Source organism: Salvelinus namaycush, chromosome 1, assembly GCF_016432855.1.
Source record: "Salvelinus namaycush isolate Seneca chromosome 1, SaNama_1.0, whole genome shotgun sequence".
Lineage (NCBI taxonomy): Eukaryota > Metazoa > Chordata > Actinopteri > Salmoniformes > Salmonidae > Salvelinus > Salvelinus namaycush.
Genome location: NC_052307.1, coordinates 61,012,049 through 61,033,250, shown reverse-complemented (window position 1 = coordinate 61,033,250; position 21,202 = coordinate 61,012,049). Strand labels below are relative to the sequence as shown.

The following is a 21,202-nucleotide window of genomic DNA, read 5'->3' as shown; positions in this document are numbered from 1 at the left end:
CACACACACACACACACACAGACACATATAAAGTGTAACATTGACCTCTTTACTTATGAAAGCCCGATGATTTGTTTGTTGTGTTTTAGCCAGAGAGAGACTATGGGCTTAACAGTCCTGAATCGTGCAGACTGTTTGGCAGGTTCTTCAACAGTCATCTCCATTACGCTAGGAATGCATTACGCTGCTCTTCTTCACAGCATAACAATACTTACATCCCGAATACTAAAATATGCTACAATCAATGCATGTCAACAATCTGTGCATTCAGTAATCTATTTATCAATGAAGACAAATCATTCGTGGAGACTAAGGAATTCCAATGTATCCATCAAATAATAATAATATAATACTAACTCCAAACAGAACGAAATATCTAATGCAGCTTATATTAGGAAATTCCAAGCAAACACAACGATGCTCTGGTTTGCTGTAACATATTTATGCTCTGGTTTGCAATAGCATATGTATCTAGTTTCAATCCGTTGCCTTACACTATGAAATTGAGAATCGTGTGCGTAGGGAAATGGTCGTAAAAAATTGGAGCACCCTAAATACTGTGAACAGAGTTATGTAAACGAATTTGTTCCAAATAAACACTATATTGCGATGCGTAAATGCGCCCATGGCCCTCATATTTGACATTATGTCAAATGACAGACGCCCCCTTCATCAAATCTTAATCAAAAACATATTCGAGTCACAGTAGGCTCCTCATTGGAACAATTAGAAGACACTGTGTCTGACTGCGATTGTGTACAATCCCGGGCATGGTCACATCTTCATTCTTACCGTTTTGAGCCGAGACGTAATGCAGCATCAAGTTTCCAAAAAGGAACACAGCCAACATCACTGCATTTGCCTGCATTCTTGGGGTTCGGTGAGAGGACCAGGCAGGGACTAGATAAGGCGATTGTGGGAGATGAGATATTGATCGCGGGAATTAGAGATCTGGTCTAAAGGTGCATAGCAGAGTGGATGCGGAGTTCTTTAGAATGATCTACGAAGGCTATAAAGGTAAAGTCCTCCGGAAAATAACGAAATGAAGGCAGCAAGGAATGGTCCGGGACAGGCCGACAGCTCCGTCAGGGATGCCGATGTAGTAGGGCCATAAACGGAGCCTCCTTCATCGGATTGCGGAAGAGGTCTTTCGATGTCAGTGAGAGCGTCCAGGGTTGTAGTTCTGAAGGATCAGAGATGCGCAGACCGATGCGCATTGGCGCTCATAGAAACGAGGACCTTTGGTGCCCAAAATAAAGGTGTACATTTTACAAACAATCATTCCGAACATGCATGAATTATTGCCTACATCAATTTGATTTCCATTGCACATTTATTAAGTCAATCGTTTTTATTGACGGACAGTCCATTGACATATGGATTTTTAGCATCGAAATGTGGCGCAGGAAAGCTTGATCCAAGATGCACATCCACAGACGCGAGCGCGCAAACACACACGCACACAAAGAGAAAGAAAGTGGCCACTTCAGGTGGTTTATCTCAAAGTAGACCTCTTGACCAATGACAATTATAGAGACACTGATAATTGCTATAATCGCAAGGAATTCAGGTAAATCATCAATGCGCCACCTGCCTGAGGGTATGTAATTATAGGCTGTGGTTTAATCTTCGCAGCCATGCCCCATCATAATACTGTAAATACATAGGAAACAGGTCACTGGGTGGTAACAACCCTGCCATGAACCACACATATCAGCTCATTTCACCGGAAGACATAACCCAGGATACAGTGAATCCAGGTTACTGGACTGGACTGGACTGTGTATCAATCAGACAGACCCTAACTAACATGGCCTCCCATAAATCCCTGTATTCTAGAGCTGTGTAGTGGTGTTACATGGGTGACATCTGGTGGTTCATTATAGAAGCCAGAATTCAACTGAATCATACTGGGTAAATTGTGTTGTGTGAACATTAGCAGTGGGGAAATCAATATACTTAATGGGTATATATTCATGTTTTTTGGAAACAAGTGGAAAACACACTATACTAAATGAAAGGCCAGACTATGGCAACCCATTCAGTCAGTGTGTATACAGTACACACGCAATATCCGTACACTGTTTAAGTAGTACTGTCCAAATACTGATTCTGTGGCTAAATGTATCTGAGAAATTGATTCCAAAGTTGCTACCAACTGCTGCCGCACTACAGTATCCACCGGCCATTGCACTGTGAGTATTTGTGTGCTGGAGGAAGTATTGTAAATGGCTGGTCTTCTCACCCAATAGCAGAACAAACTGGACTTCCCTCCACTTTACTCTCCTCCCTCTAGTTTATCTGTGGAAGAGTACGTTTAAAATCTAACCCCACCTGAAACCCCCCACCAGCCAATCAGCTGAGGAAAGGTCAGTGACGATGACACACCCTCCTTTGTTCAAAACCAATGAGAGAAGAAGTGTGGCATTTTGTCCGAGGGAAAAACGTACCCCTAGAACTGTTAATCACGCATCACTTAACTGTTGCCAATGTGTTCACAACGGTACACCCTCTGTTGGGCTTTTTACCTCTACTACTCTCATTCCTTGGTCTATTTAGTATGGATAGTAGACAACAATGGCTTACCAGACTGAAAAATGAACTTAGCAACAGTCCTCTGGTCTCAAATGTGGCTTTTGGATTTATCCTCATGGGACTAGAGAAGCTGGTGGAGCTGGAGTTTGAGTGTCCTTGCAATCCTAAATGGAACGGAGTGTTTTCATCTGCCTTCTTCATCATTCCTGCTGTCATGGCCTTCACGTTGATGCTGATCATTCAAGGATGCAGGTGCGATACGTGGTGCCGGAAGACTGTGTCTTTTTCCAGTTTTGTTCCTGCAATCGTGTGGCTGATCTTGTTGTTCCTCGATGGCCAGTACTTTGCTTGTGCAATGACAGACTGGAAGGGCAGATTTGTCATAGTTGATAAAGCAGCACCGCAGAAATGGTGTGAGCCAACTAGTGAGGGAGATGTCACACCGCAAGAACTAATGCTCCGCTCACAGCAGCTATTTGTTGTGTCTCAGGTGAGTTTCATTTCATGCATATCACTACATTGTTACATGCATATGTTTCATTATATGAGGTGGAATGAGGAGCTAGCGATTCAGTGAGGGAGTGCTGATCTAGAATCAGGTCCCCCCGTCCATGTAATCTTATTCATTAAGATCTAAAAGGCTTAACTGATCCTAAGTCAGCACTCCTACTCGGGAAACACTTGATACATATGCCCCCTAGCTCTTCATGTTACTGCACAGCTCTTAACTGTTACAAAGCACTCTACTTATGTGGGGTGATGGAGTTGTGTGTTATCAATGACATAGATGTCTAGTCTATGCATTGCAGTCACATTTAGGATGTTATTCACCTTATTCAATCTTTATTTCTGCCCCCAATGTATCAGGTTCTAGGTATATTTCTTCTCATAATCATCTGTGTGGGACTCATAGTGTATGTGATCAGAGAGAGCTGCCAGCAGGAGTCTGAGGTGCAGGATGCAGACGTAGCGGAGCTCACCGTGCTCAGGATGAGCTCTCTGAGAACCAGGACGACGTGAGAGGACAGGCCCCCCCCCCGTTTGAAAGTACTCTTTCTGTTTGTAAATAAGGATTTGGGGAGGGGGATTTCTTTTACCATTTTTTGGATTTACCTTTTGCATTTTCAATGACACTATCATTCAGAGAGTGATTGCATTTCATGAAACTAATGAAAGAAAAGCCCATACATGGTTGCATGCTGCACCCATGGAATGTACATGAGAGCAATATACGTCTATACCATGAACATACGTCTATACCATGTGCAGGCTTTTCTTTCATTATCATCAACCGCATTTGGCCCAGCAACAGTGGGAAAATTTGGGACGTGCATACCTGGACCTGCCTTCAATTAAATATATGTTTATACAGTCATGTAGACAATTTTATACTAACTGGTTGAGCCAGTTTTAATTTGTTGCTTCATGATGTCAGTACCTCATGTATATTTCCTACATAAGACATATATTTTGACTCATTTCAGACACAGTTCTAGGTCATATAGTATCAGTCAAAAGTTTGGACACACCTACTCATTCCAGGGTTTTTCTTAATTTTACTATTTTCTACATTGTAAAATAATAGTGAAGATATCAAAACTATGAAGTAACACATATGGAATCATGTTGTTACCAGAAAGTGTTAAACATATTTTTTATATATATACGTATATTTTAAATGTGAGATTCTTCAAAGTAGCGACCCTTTGCCTTGATAACAGCTTTGCTTATTTAAAAAAATTAAATAAATAAAAAGTTGAATGAGTAGGTGTGTCCAAACTTTTGACCGGTACTGTATCTGACGGCCATATTGCAGCTGGGCTGGGCTAGGCTGCACTTCACTTCCTATGGTGCCCATTGTGGCCATCTGCAGGTATGCAATAAAGGACTGGTCTTTACCCTGTCTGGGAGGAGTACCTCTCTTGACTGGCCTTCTCATCCTGTTGTGAGGCCCATCCCATCACTCTCAGACCACTGACTTCCAGGCCTAAACCCAGGCCCAGCTAAACTACATGCAGTAGTTGACATTGTTCAGAGAAAAGGGATATCTCTCATACTAAGCAGAATATGTACATGTAGCACTGTTGAAAAGGAGTCATGTTATAAGTCGTCTCATGTGTAACACTGGATATTAGGTTTAACCAGGGACAAATTAAAATGTAACAACTGCTCATACCCACAGTCTCTCTGTGCAATGCATTGTTTTATTAAATAAATGATTTATTTAATGAAAAAAAGCTCAGGCTTTTGTACAGTGATGTAACACGTGCAGAATACAATATTATTGCTTTGCTTGCCTATCAAAACAGAAGTTATGCCATCATTTATATGATCAAATATAATACATATGAAATGTTTTTGGCTGCAGATGTAATAAAACAATGCTAATATCCATCACTGTCAAGTAGGCATCTATCCATTATGCTAATAAGTGGTATCAATCTCTCTTGCCAGTAAATAATGTATTTACATTTTTGCTTTCTCAATGAAACATGTACTGTATTTGTCATTGGTGTTTTGCTATTCAAGCCAATACACAATGGCCTTCTCAAATAATTTCATTCATGTTTAATTTTTAGTCTACTACACATCCTGAAGCATAAACACCTGATGATTGCAACAGTAGTCAGCATAATAAGTAGCAGAACAGCCAGTAAAAACACCATTACATCCACAGAGTGGTAGGAGTACCAGGGCATTCTGTAGGACTCTGTACGCAGGTGAGCAGCACCTTTGTGTCTCATGACAAACTCAATCCAGAAGAGGGCAGTGTCCAGGGGCTCCATTGGCACGTCCCTGTGTAGCCTGGAGAGTCTCTGCATGTTCATCCGGTAGGACGGCTCATTCAGAACTTCCTGTAAGGCCTGGAGGAAGATATCCCTGCTTATTGTAAAAATATCCAGGATCTTCGCTGCTCCTCTGGCTTTCATTTTGTGAAGATTGTCAGGTTGATCAAAAATCAGTGGTAAGCCTACTATTGGGACACCATGGTAGATAGCCTCTTGAACCCCATTTGTTCCTCCATGAGCTACAAACAGCCTTGTCTTTGGATGTCCTAACAGATCATTCTGAGGCATCCAGTCAACTAGTAAGGTGTTGTTGCCCAGAGTAGTTGGCCTGTCTCCTTTGTGTCTCCAGATGACCTTCTGAGGCAGTTGGGCAAAAGCAGCAGCCAATTCATCAGTTAAATCACGAGGAAGCTGTGCAACTAAGGTTCCCAAAGACATGATAATGACTCCATGTTCCCCTGAACTATGAACAAACTCCTCCAGTTCTTGGGGAAGAGGCTTGGCAGGTTTACACTGGAACCCTCCCATATAGATAATATTAGGCATGGTGGGACGAGGGAACTCAAAAACAAAGTCAACTCTCATGAGCCACAAATCAGCAGCTTGAAACAATGAGAAGTAGTCGACCTCAGGACCAAAGTACTGATTAACCAAGGCAGTGTATTGTGGACTAATAGCATGTGCAATCTGAGCGGCGCTCATTACATAAATCAGTACATTTTTTACTTTCTCAAGAAAAGTCATTTTGTCCGTTAACTCTGCCCCTACCATAGGAACATAAGAAAGAGGAGAGGGAGCTATAGCAAAATGACCCTCACCGTGAATGGTCCATCTGACATTAAGAACAACGGGTAAACTAAGGTAGTGTGCCAGTATAACTCCCCCTGCCATAGCAGGATCAGTCAGAACCAAGTCGTACTTTGCATCCTGGAGAGATTTCATCAGCTCTTTATTCTCAAATATGTATGTAAGCATTTCACAAATCTTTTCATGCATCTCTCCGGCTTTTACCGTGAGCTCCATTTCCAGTTTAAAACGAGCCCATGCACCCTTTCCCTCTCTCTGGATCTCCAGAAGTCTACCCACAAACACTGTGGCAAAGTCCTCATCAAATCCACCTGGAATATCAATTGTGATTGAAGTGTAGTGAGGGGAGGTCTCCTTGATGTACCAGCTGTCTGATGGCCGTACTACTGACACACTGTGACCTCTTGAATGCAGCGCTTCAATAATGACCTTCATGTTGATCCAATGGCTGCCATCCACTGGAAACACCAGGACTTTCCCACCATGGACAGTAGGTGTACAGAAGACCAGGAGTGTGATTAAGACTAATATAAACTGATGCATCTCGTATCGTTTCAGAAGACCTGGGAAAGATGTAATATTTTTTTAAATTAGAATGACAAGACGACATTGAATATTCCTGAGTGGCCTAGTTACAGTTTTGACTTAAATAGGCTTGAAAATCTATAGCAAGATTTGAAAATGGCTGTCTAGTAATGATCAACAATCAACTTGACAGAGCTTGAAGAATTAAAAAAATACGAATAGTGACTTCAGAAAGTATTCATACCTCTTGACTTATTCCACATTTTGTTGTGTTACAGCCTGAATTCATAATTGATTAAATATATTTTTTCTCTCACAGATCTACACACAATACCCCATAATGACAAAGTGAAGACATGTTTTTAGAAATGTTTAGAAATGAATAAAAAAATTATATACAGAAATATGTCATTTACATGAGTACTCCATTCTGTTTATTTTTTTATCCTGAAAAACTCCCCAGTGCTTAACGATACCAACCACCACTACGCTTGAAAATACAGAGAGTGGTACTCAATAATGTGTTGTATTTTTACTCTGTCAATTAGGTTAGTATTGTGGAGTAACTACAATGTTGTCGATCTATCCTCAGTTTTCTCCTATCACAGCCATTAAGCCCTGAGCGGTTTCTTTCCGCTCCGGCAACTGAGTAGGAAGGACGCCTGTATCTTTCTAGTGACTGGGTGTATTGATACACCATCCAAAGTGTAATTAATAACTTCACCAGGCTCAAAGGGATATTCAATGTCAGCTTTTTTTATTTGTACCCATCAACCAACAGGTGTCTTTCTTTGCGAGGCATTGGAAAACCTCCCTGGTCTTTGTCGTTGAATCTGTGTTTGAAATGTACTGCTCGACTGAGGGACCTTACAGATAATTGTATGGGTGAGGTACAGAGATGAGGTAGTCATAAAAAAAATCCTGTCAAACACTATTATTGCACACAGAGTGAGTCCATGCAACTTATGTAACTTGTTAACCACATTTTCTGAACTTATTTAGGCTTGCCATAACAAAGGGGTTGAATATTTATTGACTCAAGGCATTTCAGGTTTTAATTTGTAATTAATTTGGAAAAATTTCAAAAACATAATTCCACTTTGACATTATGAGGTATTGTGTGTAGGCCAGTGACAAAAACAATCTATTTAAATAATTCAGGCTGTAACACAACAAAATGTGGAACAAGTGAAGGCATTATATGTAGGTACAGATATGTAAGTAGAATGGAATTATTTCAAGGCAGTTTTAATAATTTGACCACAGTAGTAGTAGTAGCCTAAAAGGTGAACACATTTACCAAGGTAATTAGCTTGTTGTTGCTCTTTCTAGTTGATCAATACTGTAAATTTACCTTGATAACCACTGTTTCAACTTCCTGGTCGCAAAGATGTATAAATCCACATCCAGAATAGTTATCGTCTCCACAAATGTCCACTAAGTAGAACAGTCAATGTCAATCTGCAAAAGAGAAACACAGAAGTCAGAATAAAGCCTTCCCCTTCCTACACCAAGGATGAAACCGTATGACTTAGATTTATAGCCCACAGCCGGATTTATGAGTGTATATTATTTACTACACCACATGACACCTTCACTATACAATGTCACATCCTCATGCAGGGCAGTCCAAGGTACAGATTTTGATCAATCAATTAATAAATCAATGAATACACTGATAATAATCAATTTAGTTCATTCACAACCCTAAAGTGGCTTGGCATACATCCAAATGTAAAGGCTCAGATGGTTTATACAGTACATACAGTTGAAGTCAGAAGTTTACATACACTTAGGTTGGAGTCATTAAAACTCGAACCACTCCACACATTTCTTGTTAACAAACTATAGTTTTGGCAAGTCGGTTAGGACATCTACTTTGTGCATGACACAAGTAATTTTTCCAACAATTGTTGACAGACAGATTATTTGACTTATAATTCACTGTATCACAATTCCAGTGGGTCAGAACAGCTTGGAAAATTCCTTTAATGCACATTTGTGGCCTGCTGGAGGTCATTTTGCAGGGCTCTGGCAGTGCTCCTCCTTGCACAAAGGCAGAGGTAGCGGTCCTGCTGCTGGGTTGTTGCCCTCCTACGGCCTCCTCCACGTCTCCTGATGTACTGGCCTGTCTCCTGGTAGCGCCTCCATGCTCTGGACACTACGCTGACAGACACAGCAAACCTTCTTGCCACAGCTCGCATTGATGTGCCATCCTGGATGAGTTGCACTACCTGAGCCACTTGTGTGGGTTGTAGACTCCGTCTCATGCTACCACGAGAGTGAAAGCACCGGCAGCATTCAAAAGTGACCAAAACATCAGCCAGGAAGCATAGGAACTGAGAAGTGGTCTGTGGTCACCACCTGCAGAACCACTCCTTTATTGGGGGTGTCTTGCTAATTGCCTATAATTTCCACCTTTTGTCTATTCCATTTGCACAACAGCATGTGAAATTTATTTTCAATCAGTGTTGCTTCCTAAGTGGACAGTTTGATTTCACAGAAGTGTGATTGACTTGGAGTTACATTGTGTTGTTTAAGTGTTCCCTTTATTTTTTTGAGCAGTGTACTAATTGAGTGTATGTAAACTTCTGACCCACTGGGAATGTGATGAAAGAAGTAAAAGCTGAAAGAAATCATTCTCTCTACTATTATTCTGACATTTCACATTCTTAAAAGTAAAGTGGTGATCCTAACTGACCTAAGACAGGGAATTTTTACTAGGATTAAATGTCAGGAATTGTGAAAAACTGAGTTTAAATGTATTAGGCTAAGGTGTATGTAAACTTCCGACTTCAACTATATTACCTTTCATTGCTTTTATACAATCTGTCAAGTTGATATTTCCTTAAATGTATACCATGCTCTGATGTACTGTTTACTCTGGCAGGGAAAATGAAAGCATACTGTAGTCATTTTATGTCAAGTCCATGTTTCTAACATATTCATGGGTTGGACTTTCACACTTGTACACACTAAAACCTAATTTCTTTATTGCATACTTCATCTTGTAAAGATAATGGAGTAGCACAAAAGCCATTAGAAAAATGTGCCTGGTCAAGTTACTTTGGCTGGGCAGTAAACTGCACACACCCGTGTATGACAAATACAAAAGAGGGTAAAGGCTGGGATATAAATTACATGGTAAACTTGAATGAAACTTAATCAGCTAAGTTATGCTATGTCTGAGAAGGATTTTAATTATTTTAATTATGCATTACTCAGTGGCGACCTGTCATTCAGGGCAGGTGGGGCGGAGCCCCTACCTGTTCTGAGCCCCACCTGTTTAGCTAACAAAAAAGAAATACAGCACCAGTCAAAAGTTTGGACACACCTACTCATTCCAGGGTTTTTCTTTATTTATTATGTAGAATAATAGTGAAGACATCAAAACTATGAAATAACACATTTGGAATCATGTAGTAACCAAATAAGGGTTAAACAAATCAAAATATATTTTATATTTGAGATTCTTCAATGTAGCCACCCTTTGCCTTGATGACAGCTTCACACAATCTTGGCATTCTCTCAAACAGCTTCATGAGGCAGTCACCTGGAATGCATTTCAATTAACAGGTGTGCCTTGTTAAAAGTTAATTTGTGGAATTTCTTTCCTTACTGCATTTGAGCCAAACAGTTGTGTTATGACAAGGTAGGGGTGGTATACAGAAGATAGCCCTATTTGGTAAAAGACCATGTCCATATTATGACAAGAACAGCTCCAATAAGTAAAGAGAAAGGACAGTCCATCATTACTTTAAGACATGAAGGTCAGTCAATGTGGAAAATGTCAAGAACTTTGAAAGTTTCTTCAAGTGCAGTCGCAAAAACCATCAAGCGCTATGATGAAACTGGCTTTCATGAGGACTGCCACAGGAAAGGAAGACCCAGAGTTACCTCTGCTGCAGATGATAAGTTCATTAGAGTTACCAGCATCAGAAATTGCAGCCCAAATAAATGCTTTACAGAGTTCAAGTAACAGACACATCTTAACATCAACTGTTCAGAGGAGACTGTGTGAATCAGGCCTTCATGGTCGAATTGCATGTAAACTTCTGACCCACTGGGAATGTGATGAAAGTAAAAGCTGAAATGAATCATTCTCTCTACTATTATTCTGACATTTCACATTCTTAAAATAAAGTAGTCATCCTAACTGACCTAAGACAGGGACTTTTTACTATAATTAAATGTCAGGAATTGTTTGACTAAGGTGTATGTAAACCTCTGACTTCAACTGTATTTGTCACGTGAACAAAAAGTATAATGAGTGAGAAAACAAGTATGTACCACACTCTGTACAGATATTGTATGTACCACACTTTGTACAGATATTGTATGTACCACACTTTGTACAGATATTGTATGTACCACACTTTGTACAGATATTGTATGTACCACACTCTGTACAGATATTGTATGTACCACACTCTGTACAGATATTGTATGTACCACACTCTGTACCGATATTGTATGTACCACACTCTGTACCGATATTGTATGTACCACACTCTGTACCGATATTGTATGTACCACACTCTGTACCGATATTGTATGTACCACACTCTGTACCGATATTGTATGTACCACACTCTGTACCGATATTGTATGTACCACACTCTGTACAGATATTGTATGTACCACACTCTGTACCGATATTGTATGTACCACACTCTGTACCGATATTGTATGTACCACACTCTGTACAGATATTGTATGTACCACACTCTGTACAGATGAAATCCATAATCATTCCTCTTTCATTTTTATTTTCAAACATGCCCTGCAACAGAAACATCTGATAATGCCAATGAAAGCCAACAGAGTAAAAAACACCAGAGCCAGTAAAAACACCATTACATCTACAGAGTGGTAGGAGTACCAGGGCATTCTGTAGGACTCTGTACGCAGGTGAGCAGCACCTTTGTGTCTCATGACAAACTCAATCCAGAAGAGGGCAGTGTCCAGGGGCTCCATTGGCACGTCCCTGTGTAGCCTGGAGAGTCTCTGCATGTTCATCCTGTAGGACGGCTCATTCAGAACTTCCTGTAAGGCTTGGGAGAATATGTTTCTATCTAGTGTTGCTAAATCCACAACCTTTGCCACACCCTTCACTTTCATTCTAGAAAGATTGTCAGGTTGGTCGAACACCAGAGGAAGGCCTACTATTGGAACACCGTGGTAGATAGCCTCGAAAATCCCATTTGTTCCTCCGTGAGCTACAAACAGCCTTGTCTTTGGATGTCCTAAAAGATCATTCTGAGGCATCCAGTCAACTAGTAAGGTGTTGTTGCCCAGAGTAGCTGGCCTTTCTCCTTTGTACCTCCAGATTACCTTCTGAGGCAGTTGGGCAAAAGCAGCAGCTATCTCATCAGCTACATCATGTGGAAATTGTCCAATTAAAGTCCCCAAAGACATGATAATGACTCCATGCTCTCCAGAACTCTGAACAAACTCCTCCAGTTCTTGGGGAAGAGGCTTGGCAGGTTTACACTGGAACCCTCCCATATAGATAATATTAGGCATGGTGGGACGAGGGAACTCAAAAACAAAGTCAACTCTCATGAGCCATAAATCAGCAGCTTGAAACAATGAGAAGTAGTCGACCTCAGGACCAAAGTAACGACTAACCAAAGCTGAATAATGAGGTCCCACTGTCTGTCTGTACAGATGCTGCCTGATGACATAAACAAGGAAGTTACGGACCCTCTGAAAAAAACTCATCTTGTCTGTTAACTCTGCAACTGGAAATGGAACATAAGATAGGGGAGAGGGCGCAATAGCAAAATGAGCCTCACCATGTATAGTCCATCTAACATTGAAAACAAGGGGCACATTTAAATAGTGCGCCAGCACAACGCCTCCCCCATTCGCTGGGTCTGTCAGAACCAAGTCATACTTGGTTTCTCTAATAGACTGCATCAACTGTTTATTCTCTAACATTTGGATTACCATCTCACACACTTTGCGGTGCATTTCAGAAAATCTGTCCTTCAACTCCATGTCCAAACTAAAACGAGTCCACGCAGACTTTCCCTCTCTCTGTATCTGTATTTGTCTCGACACAAATGAGCTAAAGAATTCCTCATCAGCTCCACCTGGAATATCAATTGTGATTGAACTGTAGTGAGGGGAGGTCTCCTTGATGTACCAGCTGTCTGATGGCCGTACTACTGACACACTGTGACCTCTTGAATGCAGCGCTTCAATAATGACCTTCATGTTGACCCAGTGGCTGCCGTCTTGAGGATACACCAGGACTTTCCCACCATGGACAGCAGGAATTGAGAGGGTCAAAAGAGTAACAATGAAGATACCAGGGAGACACATCTTCACTAGCTGCTTCACACATGCATTAATTTGACCTGAAATATAGAAAAATAAGGTGAAATAAATCAAATCATGTTTTGACATGCGAATAATTAAAACAGGCTTGATTGGCCTACTTTAAAGTTTAGACAAGTTTTGTCAAAAGGTTGATTACGTAATACAGTATAATCTTTCATTCCCGAGAAATCATTTTCTCTCCAATATAAATTTGTCTTCAACCATAGAAAATTGTCAAATTCTGTAGATTTTGCCGATGAGAAACCTATCTTACATCATAATGTTAGGTTACACGTTAACATTGTATTATATTTTACAGTAGCTCCGAAATTAACGATCTGTCTTGACAGTGTAAACAACCAAAGTTACGACAGAATCCATAAATTCAAAACGAATTTAACTGTAGGCTTACGTTCTGGTTTTCATCCAAACAATTGTTAATGAAGACTATTTCAAAGCCTATTATGCCTGTAAATAAGTTCGTCCGTATTTGTAATAATCTCGGAAAGGAGAAGTCAGTATAGTATAGTCTCTAGACATCCGTGTTGCCCCACCCGCAATTTTCAAACGCTCCGGTTTTTCAAGACAGGTCACTTGTCATAACACAGAATGGGCGCGTTCGAGCGGATCACTTTTGTCAAGTCGGTCACCGCCTTATTGCGTTATAGGGATAACACGTTTTGACTGCAAGTTTCGGCAGTTGCTCTTCACCAATCTCGTCCTGCAGCCATCTCCTCCATTGTGGGAGGCTCTATTATCAACCACTCATTGGAGTGTTTTTGTCTGACCCACGCAAACGTGACCAAATACATGACTAAAACAGGCAACTTTGCGCGATTCATGTAAACAGTGGGCATATACAAAACAGGGACGTCGCTCGACTACTATAGACTTTGGTCATATTCAAAGCTTTGTTAACCAATACTTTTTATGCGAGGCTGCCTGTAAATTACAGTGTAACGGACGGTAACGTTAACGGTGTCTTTTAAATTCGACATAAGTTATGTGGCGATGATATCTAATTAACGTTGTATTTAATGTAATTTTGCTATCTGTGCCATGCTATAAATGAGACAGATTACGTAACATCATGTACATATATTTTCATACTCAATTGCTTTCATTCAGTTGGTCATGTGTAGAAAATGTGACATGGTGTTGATCACAATGTCATTGTATTATCCTCAATTTCTCAGCTGTAGGCTAGTTAAGGACTAACTTAGATGGATATACGGACATTCTTCAAGAGAGGCAGTGCCAGCAGAAATGAAGATTTTACCAGTTCAAACAAATGAAAACTTAAACTGATTAATCACATATTAAGCCTTGAGTTATTGTAAATATGAGTTTCATAACAATACATGTCAAAACACAGCCGACAAGAATGAGGAAAATAATCTGGAGGCTGACAGGGCTGAGGAAGCATGTCTGATGAAGGTTAGTGATAAAATAAGCGAGTAGATGTTTAAGCTTTCAGTTAAATTTATACATGACAGCATATGTCTTACTTTTGTTAGGCATAAATGAATGATGTTCATGATATCTTAAAGGGTCATGCAGAAAGAGAGGCTTCTATGCAAGGCAGAGATCAACATGCAAGCTGTATAAGTGAGAGAGAGCAAGCATGCCTAGAGACAGAGGGACAAGAAACAGATCCAGAGAGAGAAGGACAACAAACAGATCCAGAGAGAGAGAGGGACAACAAACAGATCCAGAGAGGGAGGGACAACAAACAGATCCAGAGAGAGAGAGTGACAACAAACAGATCCAGAGAGGGAGAGACAACAAACAGATCCAGAGAGGGAGGGACAACAAACAGATCCAGAGAGAGAGGGACAACAAACAGATCCAGAGAGGGAGGGACAACAAACAGATCCAGAGAGAGAAGGACAACAAACAGATCCAGAGAGGGAGGGACAACAAACAGATCCAGAGAGAGAGGGACAACAAACAGATCCAGAGAGAGAGAGTGACAACAAACAGATCCAGAGAGAGAAGGACAACAAACAGATCCAGAGAGAGGGAGGGACAACAAACAGATCCAGAGAGAGAGAGGGACAACAAACAGATCCAGAGAGAGAGTGACAACAAACAGATCCAGAGAGAGAGAGTGACAACAAACAGATCCAGAGAGAGAAGGACAACAAACAGATCCAGAGAGAGAGAGGGACAAGAAACAGATCCAGAGAGAGAAGGACAACAAACAGATCCAGAGAGAGAGAGGGACAACAAACAGATCCAGAGAGGGAGGGACAACAAACAGATCCAGAGAGAGAGAGTGACAACAAACAGATCCAGAGAGGGAGAGACAACAAACAGATCCAGAGAGGGAGGGACAACAAACAGATCCAGAGAGAGAGGGACAACAAACAGATCCAGAGAGGGAGGGACAACAAACAGATCCAGAGAGAGAGGGACAACAAACAGATCCAGAGAGAGAAGGACAACAAACAGATCCAGAGAGGGAGGGACAACAAACAGATCCAGAGAGAGAGGGACAACAAACAGATCCAGAGAGAGAGAGTGACAACAAACAGATCCAGAGAGAGAAGGACAACAAACAGATCCAGAGAGAGGGAGGGACAACAAACAGATCCAGAGAGAGAGAGGGACAACAAACAGATCCAGAGAGAGAGTGACAACAAACAGATCCAGAGAGAGAGAGTGACAACAAACAGATCCAGAGAGAGAAGGACAACAAACAGATCCAGAGAGAGAGAGGGACAACAAACAGATCCAGAGAGAGAAGGACAACAAACAGATCCAGAGAGAGAGAGGGACAACAAACAGATCCAGAGAGAGAGAGTGACAACAAACAGATCCAGAGAGGGAGGGACAACAAACAGATCCAGAGAGAGAGGGACAACAAACAGATCCAGAGAGAGGGAGAGACAACAAACAGATCCAGAGAGAGAGAGTGACAACAAACAGATCCAGAGAGGGAGGGACAACAAACAGATCCAGAGAGAGAAGGACAACAAACAGATCCAGAGAGGGAGGGACAACAAACAGATCCAGAGAGAGAGAAGGACAACAAACAGATCCAGAGAGAGAGAAGGACAACAAACAGATCCAGAGAGGGAGGGACAACAAACAGATCCAGAGAGAGAGGGACAACAAACAGATCCAGAGAGAGAGAGTGACAACAAACAGATCCAGAGAGAGAGAGGGACAACAAACATATCCAGAGAGGGAGGGACAACAAACAGATCCAGAGAGGGAGGGACAACAAACAGATCCAGAGAGAGAGAGTGACAACAAACAGATCCAGAGAGGGAGGGACAACAAACAGATCCAGAGAGAGAGGGACAACAAACAGATCCAGAGAGAGAGAGAGAGACAACAAACAGATCCAGAGAGAGAGAGAGGGACAACAAACAGATCCAGAGAGAGAGAGACAACAAACAGATCCAGAGAGAGAGAGTGACAACAAACAGATCCAGAGAGGGAGGGACAACAAACAGATCCAGAGAGGGAGGGACAACAAACAGATCCAGAGAGGGAGGGACAACAAACATACCCAGAGAGGGAGGGACAACAAACAGATCCAGAGAGAGAGAGGGACAACAAACATATCCAGAGAGGGAGGGACAACAAACAGATCCAGAGAGAGAGGGACAACAAACAGATCCAGAGAGAGAGAGGGACAACAAACATATCCAGACAGGGAGGGACAACAAACAGATCCAGAGAGAGAGGGACAACAAACAGATCCAGAGAGGGAGGGACAACAAACAGATCCAGAGAGAGAGGGACAACAGATTCAGACAGGGAGGGACAACAAACAGATCCAGAGAGAGAGGGACAACAAACAGATCCAGAGAGGGAGGGACAACAAACAGATCCAGAGAGAGAGAGGGACAACAAACATATCCAGAGAGGGAGGGACAACAAACAGATCCAGAGAGAGAGGGACAACAAACAGATCCAGAGAGAGAGGGACAACAAACATATCCAGAGAGAGAGAGGGACAACAAACATATCCAGAGAGGGAGGGACAACAAACAGATCCAGAGAGAGAGAGGGACAACAAACAGATCCAGAGAGAGAGAGGGACAACAAACATATCCAGAGAGGGAGGGACAACAAACATATCCAGAGAGGGAGGGACAACAAACAGATCCAGAGAGAGAGGGACAACAAACAGATCCAGAGAGAGAGAGGGACAACAAACATATCCAGAGAGGGAGGGACAACAAACAGATCCAGAGAGAGAGGGACAACAAACAGATCCAGAGAGGGAGGGACAACAAACAGATCCAGAGAGAGAGGGACAACAGATTCAGACAGGGAGGGACAACAAACAGATCCAGAGAGAGAGAGACAACAAACAGATCCAGAGAGAAAGGGATGACAAACAGATCCAGAGAGAGGGAGGGATGACAAACAGATCCAGAGAGGGAGGGACAACAAACAGATCCAGAGAGAGGGAGGGAGAACAAACAGATCCAGAGAGAGGGAGGGAGAACAAACAGATCCAGAGAGGGAGGGAGAACAAACAGATCCAGAGAGGGAGGGAGAACAAACAGATCCAGAGAGGGAGGGAAAACAAACAGATCCAGAGAGAGGGAGGGAGAACAAACAGATCCAGAGAGGGAGGGAGAACAAACAGATCCAGAGAGGGGGAGGGAGAACAAACAGATCCAGAGAGGGAGGGAGAACAAACAGATCCAGAGAGGGAGGGAGAACAAACAGATCCAGAGAGGGAGGGAGAACAAACAGATCCAGAGAGAGGGAGGGAGAACAAACAGATCCAGAGAGGGGGGGAGAACAAACAGATCCAGAGAGGGAGGGAGAACAAACAGATCCAGAGAGAGGGAGGGAGAACAAACAGATCCAGAGAGAGAGGGAGAACAAACGGATCCAGAGAGAGAGAGGGAGAACAAACAGATCCAGAGAGGGAGGGAGAACAAACAGATCCAGAGAGAGAGGGAGAACAAACAGATCCAGAGAGAGGGAGGGAGAACAAACAGATCCAGAGAGGGAGGAAGAACAAACAGATCAAGACAGGGAGGAACAACAAACAAATCCAGACAGGGAGGATCAACAAACAGATCCAGACAGGGAGGAACAACAAACAGATCCAGAGAGGGAGGGAGAACAAACAGATCCAGAGAGGGAGGGAGAACAAACAGATCCAGAGAGAGGGAGGGAGAACAAACAGATCCAGAGAGGGAGGGAGAACAAACAGATCCAGAGAGGGAGGGAGAACAAACAGATCCAGAGAGAGGGAGGGAGAACAGATCCAGAGAGGGAGGGAGAACAAACAGATCCAGAGAGGGAGGGAGAACAAACAGATCCAGAGAGGGAGGGAGAACAAACAGATCCAGAGAGGGATGGAGAACAAGCAGATCCAGAGAGAGGGAGGGAGAACAAACAGATCCAGAGAGGGAGGGAGAACAAACAGATCCAGAGAGAGGGAGGGAGAACAAACAGATCCAGAGAGGGAGGGAGAACAAACAGATCCAGAGAGAGAGAGGGACAACAAACAGATCCAGAGAGAGAGGGACAACAAACAGATCCAGAGAGGGAGGGACAACAAACAGATCCAGAGAGGGAGGGAGAACAAACAGATCCAGAGAGGGAGGGAGAACAAACAGATCCAGAGAGAGAGAGGGACAACAAACAGATCCAGAGAGAGGGAGGGAGAACAAACAGATCCAGAGAGGGAGGGACAACAAACAGATCCAGAGAGAGGGAGGGAGAACAAACAGATCCAGAGAGGGAGGGAGAACAAACAGATCCAGAGAGAGAGAGGGACAACAAACAGATCCAGAGAGAGAGGGACAACAAACAGATCCAGAGAGGGAGGGACAACAAACAGATCCAGAGAGGGAGGGAGAACAAACAGATCCAGAGAGGGAGGGAGAACAAACAGATCCAGAGAGAGAGAGGGACAACAAACAGATCCAGAGAGGGAGGGACAACAAACAGATCCAGAGAGAGAGGGAGAACAAACAGATCCAGAGAGGGAGGGAGAACAAACAGATCCAGAGAGAGAGGGAGAACAAACAGATCCAGAGAGGGAGGGAGAACAAACAGATCCAGAGAGAGAGGGAGAACAAACAGATCCAGAGAGGGAGGGACAACAAACAGATCCAGAGAGGGAGGGAGAACAAACAGATCCAGAGAGAGAGGGAGAACAAACAGATCCAGAGAGGGAGGGACAACAAACAGATCCAGAGAGGGAGGGAGAACAAACAGATCCAGAGAGGGAGGGAGAACAAACAGATCCAGAGAGAGGGAGGGAGAACAAACAGATCCAGAGAGAGAGGGACAACAAACAGATCCAGAGAGGGAGGGAGAACAAACAGATCCAGAGAGGGAGGGACAACAAACAGATCCAGAGAGGGAGGGAGAACAAACAGATCCAGAGAGGGAGGGACAACAAACAGATCCAGAGAGGGAGGGAGAACAAACAGATCCAGAGAGGGAGGGACAACAAACAGATCCAGAGAGGGAGGGAGAACAAACAGATCCAGAGAGGGAGGGAGAACAAACAGATCCAGAGAGGGAGGGAGAACAAACAGATCCAGAGAGGGAGGGAGAACAAACAGATCCAGAGAGAGAAAGTAATCAAGCCGCAGCAGTAACTCCTTTCAGAGAGAGCGATTTAGGTGACAAAGACACTGGGCCCAGACAAGTGAAGCTGAATAGCTACCCACATGAAAGTTTTGGTACACAGAAAAGGGCATTTCAGCACTGCTGGTTTGAGAAATAGAATTAGGTAGAGTACTCTGTCCACAGAAATGCAGATTTCTGCTTTCCATGTAGTGTTTTTGGCAAAAACATTACATTTGATTATTTTGTCAGTAATGAATGCAAAAATGGGGAAAAAGCGTAGTTTATCTTCGGTAAACATGAGATGGCACAAACACACAGAGACTGTGTTGGGGCATGTCAAAGCTACCAGGCAACTAGTAATCATGGGAAAATTGCTCAGATTTTAACATCTGCCCATGCTAGTGATATTGCAGAGAGAAGGGAGTATCTGAGGAGAATTGTTGAGGTCACCTCAATGTTAGGAAGACAGGGACTCTCTTTCCGTGCCAATGATGAATATAGTGAAAGCACAAATAGAGGGAAATTTCTTGAATAAATTGAGCTTTTGAAGGAGTTTGATCCTTTCCTGCAAAGGTACAATACTCCATCAAATGCGATGTATCTCTGTCCAGAATCTCAGAATGACATGATCGAATGCTGTGCTCAAGAGATTACAAAGTCTAGAATGTATGCCATTATGGCGGATGAGGCCAGGGATGGGCAGTCTGAACAGTTGGCTCTGTGTGTTAGGTATGTGACAGAGGGGACAGTTAAGCAGTGTTTACTAGCACTAGCAGAAATCAAGTCATTTGATGTCCAATCGATAGCAAATGAGTAGCAACAGCAGCTCCAAAGGAGAGAGGTAGCAGGCCTGAAGTGTGTTGCACAGACCTATGATGGTGCAGCTGTCATGAGTGGATCCAAAGGAGCTGTGCAGCACATTTCAGAGTGCTGCATCCGGAGGCTATTTATGTACATTGCTATGCTCATGAGCTTCATTTGGTGTTGTGTCATACTTGCAGGGCTATTCCGGAGGCTGCTGAGTTTTTCAGTTTCTTGGAGAATGTGTATTTGTTTTTCAGTACATCCCTAGTTTCACCACCACAAGTTCAAAGAAGCTCAGTCTAAACTTGAAATAGCATCAGCTGAACTTGTACAGCTCTCAAACACTCGCTGGGCATGCAAGCTGCGGTACGTAAATGTAGTCCTGGACACTTTAACTGCTATTTTTGATTGCTTATCTGCCATTGGATCCCCCATGACTGTTGGTCTGAGAGCAAAGCTTCATAAGTTCTCCACCGTGTATTTGCTACTGATGTTTCAGTCCCCTCTTTCTATAACTAAGGGACTACACAAGTTCCCCCAGAAAGAGACTGTAGACCTGTGAAATTCACAGTATTCCAGAGGCAGAGGCAGCAAGAAAGCGCAAACAAAGGGAAATGGGAGATTTTGTGGTGGAGACCTCCTTGGGTTTAGGCACAGAATTGTCATGTTCCCAAACAATGAAAACAGAGTTGTCGCTCCCCTGCTTAGACATGATGGTGTGTGAGCTTGACCAGTGATTCTCGACTGTAGATGCAGGTCTGCTCAAAGGCATACAGGCATGCAGCCCCAACTCAAAAAACTTCCTAGATACATCATGCTTAACTGAGTTTGCCAAGCACCACAGTATTGAT

The 21,202-nt window shown here is 42.8% G+C and overlaps 3 protein-coding genes across 4 annotated transcripts in view; 1 reads left to right on the top strand and 2 right to left on the bottom strand.

Annotated features, from left to right (window-relative positions):
• LOC120046587 (neuroplastin-like) overlaps positions 1-1,126 on the bottom strand; it is a 41,690-nt gene extending 40,564 nt beyond the window's left edge. Inside the window, exon 1 of the mRNA XM_038991956.1 lies at positions 793-1,126. Within this exon, the coding sequence (XP_038847884.1) occupies positions 793-868 (76 nt within the window). The 5' untranslated portion in view covers positions 869-1,126. The remainder of the gene's footprint in view (positions 1-792) is intronic.
• A 1,368-nt stretch (positions 1,127-2,494) lies between these two features.
• Positions 2,495-4,073, top strand: LOC120056076 (calcium homeostasis modulator protein 6). The gene is made up of 2 exons (XM_039004228.1): positions 2,495-3,025; positions 3,403-4,073. Exons 1-2 carry the CDS (start codon positions 2,561-2,563, stop codon positions 3,553-3,555), a joined length of 618 nt encoding a protein of 205 aa, XP_038860156.1. The 5' UTR covers positions 2,495-2,560; the 3' UTR covers positions 3,556-4,073.
• A 1,020-nt stretch (positions 4,074-5,093) lies between these two features.
• Positions 5,094-13,573, bottom strand: LOC120046577 (UDP-glucuronosyltransferase 2C1-like). Of its 2 annotated transcripts, XM_038991936.1 has the most exons (3): positions 13,396-13,549; positions 12,873-13,021; positions 5,094-6,560 (listed from the first exon to the last, which is right to left on the bottom strand). In XM_038991936.1, the coding sequence occupies exons 2-3, from the start codon at positions 12,984-12,986 to the stop codon at positions 5,094-5,096; spliced, it is 1,581 nt and encodes a 526-aa protein (XP_038847864.1). In that variant the 5' UTR covers positions 12,987-13,021; positions 13,396-13,549. The 2 variants fall into 2 exon arrangements, with proteins under 2 accessions (XP_038847864.1, XP_038847872.1); XM_038991944.1 differs by lacking the exon at positions 5,094-6,560 and having other exon boundaries at positions 10,817-13,021; positions 13,396-13,573.
• Positions 13,574-21,202: the final 7,629 nt, after the last annotated feature.

Bases quoted from the DNA above. Each gene is read 5' to 3' on its own strand.
- LOC120056076 (XM_039004228.1), top strand. From the start codon at position 2,561: ATGGATAGTAGACAACAATGGCTTACCAGACTGAAAAATGAACTTAGC. The intron at 3,026-3,402 runs GTGAGTTTCATT...CCAATGTATCAG, and splicing joins AGCTATTTGTTGTGTCTCAG to GTTCTAGGTATATTTCTTCT.
- LOC120046577 (XM_038991944.1), bottom strand. From the start codon at position 12,986: ATGTGTCTCCCTGGTATCTTCATTGTTACTCTTTTGACCCTCTCAATT.